Genomic DNA, 8,755 nt, shown 5'->3' on the forward strand with positions numbered 1-8,755 from the left:
ATTCTCCCTCACAGCCTCAGGGGAGCCAACCCTGCTGACCCTGACCTCCAGACTGTGAGACAATAACCTTCTGTGGTTTAAGGCCGCTCCCCTCCCCCAGGGTGGGCACTTTGTTATAGCAGCCCTCGCAAGCCACACACTTCATTCCACTCGCTGCATTTTAAACAGGTCATACCATATTTCCCAATTGAAAAGAAGAAAATTCTCAGTAAAGAATTTTCATAACCACCTTTTTTAGTCCCATTTTAATAATCTAGATAATATAAGAGCATTACTAACTTAGGACATTCATGAGTTTAAATACAGGCCCTCTGTGGAAAGATGTTGAGAATTTCCTGACCTAATAAGTGGTAGTAGCAATTATACCTTCACTTCTCTGAGGACTTTTGCTTTTACATGGTCTTTCAAAGATGCTATTTCATGTAATCATTCCAATAACCCTGGGAGAGAGGAGGAGAGCTCTCCAGATGAAGAAACGGAGGCACAGAGGGGTAAGAGGCATGCTCAAAGGCGCACAGCCTTGGATGGAGGATTAAATGAGATATAAACTTACTTAGTAGAGGATACCTTCACCCAACACACACACACACACACACACACACACACACACACACGCACATGCACACGCACACACACGCCAGCTTGGTGCTGTGAATCATGACCCAAATTCATGAGCTCTGTAGAATACTCACATGATCATTTGTCAGGAAATAAATTGCCTTGCATGGTTAAGAACTATGCTATAACTTTATGACATAGAACTTCTCACAGAAAACCTCCAGAGTGGTTTCTGCCTCACTATTCTAAACTCACATCCTCTAAATTCACCCCAAAGAATGGGGAACGGGCCCTGGAGGAGGTGTAGGCAGCACCGGGTGGTCTGACAGCGTTAGCCCCAGGAAGACTCAAGACCTGCTATGAGGACCGAAGGATGGGCCTTGGCTCCGGTCCCTAATGGACACTGAAAAGAACTGCTTTGTCTCCTTTTTAACTTTACTCCAGCCTGGCCTGGCTCTGAAGACTTTTCCCAGTGCTAAGCTCCTGTCTGTTCTGGAGCCAGGGTGAAATAGACAAGGGTTGATCTAAAGCTATGGACAATTGCAGCCTGGGGGTCAAATCTGGCCTGCTGCCTATGTTTGTAAATAAAGTTTTATTGGAACATAGCTGATAGTTTGCATATTATTATCCATGGTTGCTTTCCTGCTATAATGGTGGAGTGGAGTCATTGAGACAAAGACCAAGGCCTGCAAAGCCTAAAAATATTTACTATCTGGACCTTAGAGAACATTTTGCTGGCCCTGATCAAGATAATAATTAGGGCTATACAGAGTGCCTCCTATGTAACAGGCATTGGGGGCAGTCACGCACACTGGCTCAGTTAGCAGTATTAGGATCCCAGACTGGCCTGGCCTGGAGCCCCGCCTAAAAGATACTCCTCGTGGAAAGGAGGCACGCACCTTGGTTTTGGCTTGGATGGGTGCCCCGTGGTCCAGCAGGATCTCTGAGATTCGCACGTGCCCATTCCGAGCTGCACAGTGGAGAGGTGTCAATTCATCCTTTAAAAAACAGAGTCACAAAGAGAAAGCCCCAAAGGCACCTATCAGAGGCCGTTGGAGAGAAGGCTGCCCAGCATCATTCCACCGCAGGAGCACGATGCCTCCTTAGGACCAGCTTGACTCCATCACTGTCTTGTTATTGTCTCCTGCTGCCCCCTGGCTCCCGCTGGGTGCAGCTCCGGGCGGCTCTAGGCCCACCACGAGCTCATCACTGAGACCCACCACCCCGGGTTAGACTCTGGAAGGTAGAATCCCTCCCCTGGCCTTGCCACGGAGCCCCTGGCACCCACCTTGGTCCTTGTTTCTATCTGGGCCCCGCGGTCCAGAAGGAGCCGCACCATGATCACGTTCCCCCGGCGGGAGGCGATGTGCAGCGGCGTGATGCCGTTCTGGAGGGACAACAGGACCAGTCAGGGCGTGCATCCTCCTGGGGAAAGCAGCTGCTCCCTACCCTACCCCTCGTGCCCCCGGCCCCGCCCTGCAATGGCAGCAGAACTAACAGCCACATTAAGCCTACTCTTAGGACAGTTCTTGCCAAAGAAAGATTTCAAAACCTGTATTATTGTTGTTAATCACGGCATGCTGGCCACGCCCAGGTCTTCCAGGGTCAGCACACTGGGAAAGCAAGCCAGTCCCACCCTCCAGGTTTCCCCCCTCTAGAAGGGGCACAGGGGGGCTGAGGGGCATGTGATTAGAAACCCACCAATGAGGAGCCACAGCCCCTCCTGCATTCTGGGGAATTCATGCCGCCACAGGAGAGAGGTGGGAGCACCTAGACTCTAGGCCCCCGAGCCCTGGCCCTCCAGAGAGCTCACCTGTGGTGTGAAGTTGACACTGGCTCCCCGGTTGAGGAGTAGCTGGGCCACGTTGAGGTTCTCATAGTGAGCTGCGATGTGGAGGGGGGTAAATCCTGTCTGGGGCACAACAGAGGGGGGACAACTTGTCACGCGCCATGTACTGCCATTTCTGTCTCGGCATCGGCCCAGGGATTCCGACAACGCCGGCCGGGCCAGAGGACCCCACACATCAAGCAGAGTTAGGCTGATGGGAACATTCGCAGGAGGGGTCGAGAGAGTCTGTGACAGGTTCTATTCAAAATCCAGGTGAAAATTATTTGCAAAGCTATGAGCACCCCTATATTCATTGCAGCATTATTCCTGGTGGCCAAGACATGGAAACAACCAAAGTGTCCTTCAGAGATCACTGGATAAAGAAGATGTGCTACGTATATACAGTGGAATACTACTCAGCCATAAGAAAAGATGAGATATTTCCATTTGCAACAACATGGATGGACCTTGAGGATACCATGCTAAGCAAAAAGGCAGAAAAAGTTAAGAACCATCTGATTTAACTCATATTTGGGGTATAAAACTGTAAGCAACAAGCAAACAGACAAAAATAAATAAATAAAAACTCAGAGACACAGACAAGAGTATGGTGGCTACCAGAGGGAAAGGGGTGAGGGAGTAGTAAAGGCTACAGGGGACCAAATATATGGTGAAGGAAGATGATTTGACTTTGGGTGGTGGACACACAAAGCAATGTACAGATATCATGTATCATAGAAATGCACACTTGAAACCTATATAATCTTCTTAACCATGTCACCCCAATAAATTAAAAAAAAAACTTACCACCATACAAAAACGTAAAAAATAAAAAGCTAGTCTGGCCAGTGTGGCTCAGGGATTGAGTGTTGCCTCGTGAACCAGGAGGTCACGGTTCGATTCCCTGTCAAGGCACATGCCCAGGATGCAGTAAGAGGTGTGCAGGAGGCAGCGGATCAATGATTCTCTCATGATTGATGTTTCTATCCCTCTCTCCCTTTCCCTTCATCTCTCTGAAATCAATAAAAACATATTTTTTAAAAAATAGGTATTGCCCCGAGTGACCCACATTCTTTGTTCTGTGGTTCACATGGACAAACCATGGACTAGGATTGCCTCCAACTCTGTAGGCACTTTCATCTGAGTGCTTACTTATGAAGAGATTTTAATTAATGAGTAAAAAGTGGGATTGGGTCCATGATCTCAGTTCTAGGGATGTTTCAGCCCCTTTAAAGGGTATAATGACTCAGCTGGCTAGTCAAACGCAGACATCGATCCCTTGGTGGGTCTATTGCCATCTTTCTGTTCCATAACCTCAGACCCTACCTACCCAGTCAGCACTTCTCCAGACCAAACCCAGGGACCATGGGGTGAGGGGACTATAAGAATAACCCAAATGCAAGTCAATTCCCACAGCAAGAGGAGAAATGAACCACCTAAACTTACAGGGAGTGGGTCATTAGTGACTCAAAACGTCAAACAGCATGTCCAGATGGCTAGCCGTGCAGGCCCCCAGGATGACCCTCCACATGTGGGGTTACTCCCTCCCTCCACCAGGGGGCAGCCAGGAAAACAATATTCTAGAACACCATCTGCTGGGATTCCAAAGGTGCACTCTGGCCAGAGACCCAGCCTGCCCACCTGGACACTTTCTGGATGGCCGGGAGCCACAGAAACCTGCCCTGCTCCACACCAAGCACATTTTTCTCAGTGTCCACCGGGGGTTTAAAGTGGGGCTCCTAGATGTCCTAGTGGGGACCTGAAGTCACCATGGGGCTGGTGCTCCGTGTAACGGCTAGGACCACCTCTGGTCTGGGTGAGCTGCCTCGGTAACCCGCGGGTCTCCATGGTCCAGGCTCTAGACTTCTCCTGGTCCTCCGTCGGGCTGCCCTCACCTTGGAAAGCACGTCCGGGTTGGGGTCATTCTGCAGAAGCACCGCCGCCGTCCGGGTGTCGTCGTTGCGGGCCGCGATGTGCAGGGCAGGGAGGCGCACCTTCCCCTTCGTCCCGTAGTTGATGAGGTGTGCCACCACGTTCTCGTGGCCCTGCTGCAGAGCCACGGCGAGAGGGGTGAAGCCGTCCTGGCCAGAGGGGAGGAGGAAAGGTCGATTTGCTCTGACTGTGGCTGACCCCCGGCTGGCCTCAGGCAGGACCCACGTGACCACACCTCAGGGCTCTTGCTCATAGCAGGCCCTGGGCCTCCAGTCCTCTGCTCTTCAAAGCCCTCCCACCCTCCTCTAAGTCCCAGGTCAATGCCACCTCCTCCTTGAAGCCTTTCTTGACCCCGCTCTCCTTCTCTGCAACCTCACAGAACCTACCGTCGTTTTTCTTAAGCTCTGACTTATTTTGCCTTTACAATTCGTTCCCAGTCTGAGTGCTATGAGAAGCATCTGTTTCTTTTCCTACCTCTTCTCACCCCATCTACCGGTGCCTGGACAGTGCCTTAAACACGGCGAACGGGTATTCACTTATTTATTTCACAAAAATTAATGAACACCTACCAAAAGCTAGAAACCATGTCAGGCACTGAGATCTTAATTGTGAGCTACTGTTATTCATTCCCTCAGTTGTATACTGGGACCCCACGAACTGGCGAAGCAGAATGATAACAGAGTCATGTAACTGTTGAGTCTTTACAGTGATAAAGCTCAAGAGAAGCCTTAGCTTCAGGTTCAACGTCATCGTTTCATCAATGACGAAATTCAGGATCAGAGTTAATTGACTTGTCGAGGGTGCACCATGGATTCATGGCAAGAGACTTTCTCATTAAGGTCCAAAGCAGACCTGTCAATCATACACAGCTGCCCCACCCCTGTCCCGCCTTCAGTGTTGGTTATAGTGGAAGCGACATGTTAGACTCTGATGTCATTTCTCTGCTATGCGCCTGGGCATTCCTCAAGACCCATGGCTCTGTCTCTTACTGCCTTGCAGAGCCAACAGCAGCCAGGAGGAGTGCAGGGATCTGAAGGTCAAGAGCGCTCAATGACACTACGTTGATCAGGACACAGGCTGCACCTCCGGCCACGCCTCAGGAACACATGCCCCACAACCATGTCCTACCCCTGGAGACTTCCGGCCGTGAGGCCATTTCCCAAGGTACTTACTTCTGTGGCTACATTCTGATTAGCTCCATTCTCCAGTAAGAACTTAACCACTTCCAAGTGATTCTCTTGTGCTGCCATGTACAGGGGTGTGAAGCCTTTCTGTAAACCAAGAGAAAAAGTCATTGCATGTCACCCACAACAGTGAGAGATGCTAAAACCAGTGCAAAAATCTCTAAACTGGAGGACAGCGCTCTCACCTAGCCCACAGGACAACACCCCCGCCCGTAGCTCCAGGTCTAAAAACTCACTGCCCTTTGAAACGGCCTAATGGGATGATCACAAAAGGCCACAAGGTGGGGGCGGCACTCCATGGAAGTCTGTTTCTGCCCCTCGCCTCCGCCAATCAGCCTCTCCCACACACTTCTCTATTTTCACACGCCCCAGCCCCATGCACAGCTTCTCTCCCCAAATGGGCCACAACTAAATATATTATTTGGCTGGTTTACTGAACAGGGACGAGGTCCACAATGACCAACCACATCATGCTTAGAATGTGTAGAAGTGTGAAAAAATACTAAAGATGCCTTCTTTGTTGCTTGGAGACATATCACTAGCAAACCTAGACTCAGCCGCGCAGTATGTGCAGCCCAGTAGCCAGTGCCCGAGGTGAAAGACACACAGGTGAAGGAGAAAAGAGCGCCCTCTAGCGCAGGGACCGGAGAGAGCCACACCTGGGACTGGGCGTTGACGTTGGCGCCATAATTGACCAGCTCCCGGACCACCTCGTCCTGACCAGCGAGGGCAGCAATGTGCAGAGCCGTGTTCCCCTTCTGAAACACACGGGGAGGGAGAAGAGGAGGTTCCCACCACACCTCCCTATGTGACTGTTAAAGGTACAGGAACAAGGATGCTGTTTGGGGGTGCGCAGTGGCTTCCTTTAAGGTCAAGGGGGTAGACAACACACCTGACCCAATAGCAAGAGGGACATTCTTCCTGTTCTTTGTGAAAAACTAATGTCAAAGAATAAGAAAGCCAACTGACTTCTCCACACTGATCGGCTGCGGGCAGGTGCAACGGCTTGTCACCTGCTAACAGCCAACCTTCTCGGGACCCACCCTGAAGGTGTGCCAGGCACGGTCTTCTCTGGACTTCCGGCGCCTCCCGACCTGTACCTACAGGACAATGGGCTCTGTGGAAAGGGAGGCCAGAAGACCGTACCGGCTCAGCACCCCGGATGCTGTGACCCACCAAGCGAAAGCTGGACCAACATGGACAGAGGGAGCGAGAGAGGAAGAGAGGGAGTAAAGTATCAAACTGAATAAAAAGGGTAGAAATAGCTGAAGGAGTTGGGGGATAATAAAATGAACTATATCAAGGAAAAGAAGAAAAACATGAAAGTAAATGGGGAAAAATAAATAGAAAAAAACCTGACAAAGGAAAATACAAAAAAAAAGATTATTTGAAACATTAATAAGTAAATGCTATGAGCAAGCGTTCACCAAATAAGAGTGGAAAGCCGGCAAGAATAAACAGTAGAAGAAAGTGAGATACACAATGGCTTTAAAGTCAACTTTTTAAAAGCTAAGAACCGACAACCGAGACTAAGAAACCGGTCGGGTTCTGAGGAGGCGAGTGGAACGCCCAGGTTTTCTGGTCGGGATTCTTCCAGGTATCTCACAGGAATTCCTGGACGGCGTCCGGGTCCAGAAGGCTCTGTGGGTTCCAGGATGCCAGCCTCCCTGCCCGGATGTCCTGGGGCTGGAGTGTCAGCACTTTCTCCAAGGATGACTCACCTACGTGTCCCCACTGGCACCCATGCTTGGCGAGAGGCAGGCAGGACAGGCCCCGCTTGACAACCGCTGTCACATAGGGCGGGGGCGGGGGGGGGGCAGGACCACAGCTGGACCCATCTGTCCCTCTACTACTTAGGAGCAGAGATCTCAAACGACCTCCTTTTTCCTGGTGCAGGTGGTGTAGCATTTTTAACTACACTAGTCTGTCGGTCTCAGGAAACTCATGCCCTATAAGCAGGGACTTCAGACCACTGCATGCGCTTTGGCCGTTCATCTCCTGGGAGAGAAGGGTCCTCGTCCACCTGGAACTTGTGGGGAGCCGGCACGGCCATGGCATACTCATGCCAGCTCAGCCTGGTTCAGTGACCCTGAGTGGGGGCGATGAAAGGCTTAGAAAAAACAGAAAAGAGAATGAAAGCTGGGTCTCGGTGGGACGCTGCTCCTCTGATGGACAGCGCCAGCGCCCACAAGCCGTGTCTTTATTTTATAGCAGATGCCACGAGGCAGAGTAAGGGCGTGATCAAGATGTTTACAACATTCTCGTTGGTTTCAGTCCCACTCAACTACATGCACCTGAACTCTATCACTCAGGCACGTGGGGCCACGTGTTCGGACCATAGGTTCAAGCTCACAACTATAGCTGTTGGTTATAATGTGCTGGGAGGGCCCTGCCCTCCAAGCTGGGACTTGGACGTGGCCACGAGAGGACTGTGCCTTCTCATCAGTCCAAGGCTTGAACCTGTCCAAACATTGTAGCCGCTCTCCACAGAACTGAGCCGCATGGGGCCTAAGCTCTGTGGCCGCCCAGTCACCGCTGCCCCAAGCACCCCCAGGTGGGTGAGGCGGCCCCAGCACAGGTGCCATGGGGGCCGGGAGGGGCTCAGATCTTTGCCTCTGAAATGTGGCCTGCACCAGGCAGGAGGGTCCTGCTTGGTGCTTCCCGAACTTGTCTTTCTGCTATCTCCTTAAGTCTCGTTTGACGAACAAGAGAGTCCTTCCTCAGATAGCCATCAGAGAGTAAGTGCCAGAAGCGAATGTATAGATGCTAATTAATCGTTTTCATAGAAGTCCACAGAGCCCACGTTAGAGGCCTTGGCACTTGGGTCCGACGCGCTCGCTGTACGAAGTGGGGCAGGACTGTTGGCACCAGAACCTCCTCTAGAAACCAGGACTCCGGAGTCCAAGCCTCTCGTTTAGCGGAAGGAGGTGCACTGCATCCATCCATTCGTGGGTCACTCGCTGGGCACATGTGTGTGTCGGGCACTAGGTAAGGCATGGAGGGGCAGAGATGACCGAGGCTCGGGCTCCTCGCCCTCAGAAGCTGTGTTGAAAGTTTCCATCATCTGTCCCTTCCCGCCAGAAATCACTCTACTCCAGAGCTGCCTGTCTACACCATGAAGGGGAGCTGGTTCGACGGGGAACCCTGGCTGTGGATCTTGGCCCACGTCATCTTCGAGATCTGGGCTGAGGGCAGCACTGGTGACAAATAAAAGCCGAGGGAAGACCCTGGGAAGCAGCCACCCTCCCTCCCC

General features: G+C 51.5%; 1 protein-coding gene and 1 long non-coding RNA gene across 2 annotated transcripts in view; one reads left to right on the top strand and one right to left on the bottom strand.

Annotated features, from left to right (window-relative positions):
- LOC106725438 overlaps window positions 1-7,269 on the top strand; it is a 24,662-nt gene extending 17,393 nt beyond the window's left edge. Inside the window, exon 4 of the long non-coding RNA XR_001361323.1 lies at window positions 6,287-7,269. This is a non-coding gene — a long non-coding RNA (uncharacterized LOC106725438). The remainder of the gene's footprint in view (window positions 1-6,286) is intronic.
- ANK1 (ankyrin 1, erythrocytic) overlaps window positions 1-8,755 on the bottom strand; it is a 624,245-nt gene that overhangs the window by 73,588 nt on the left and 541,902 nt on the right. The window contains exons 6-11 of the mRNA XM_014536490.1: window positions 6,162-6,260; window positions 5,491-5,589; window positions 4,282-4,467; window positions 2,372-2,470; window positions 1,847-1,945; window positions 1,458-1,556 (exon numbers count right to left, since the gene is read on the bottom strand). Of these exons, the coding sequence (XP_014391976.1) occupies window positions 1,458-1,556; window positions 1,847-1,945; window positions 2,372-2,470; window positions 4,282-4,467; window positions 5,491-5,589; window positions 6,162-6,260 (681 nt within the window). The remainder of the gene's footprint in view (window positions 1-1,457; window positions 1,557-1,846; window positions 1,946-2,371; window positions 2,471-4,281; window positions 4,468-5,490; window positions 5,590-6,161; window positions 6,261-8,755) is intronic.

The sequence above is a fragment of the Myotis brandtii genome, unplaced genomic scaffold (assembly GCF_000412655.1).
Source record: "Myotis brandtii unplaced genomic scaffold, ASM41265v1 scaffold103, whole genome shotgun sequence".
NCBI classification, from domain to species: Eukaryota; Metazoa; Chordata; class Mammalia; order Chiroptera; family Vespertilionidae; genus Myotis; species Myotis brandtii.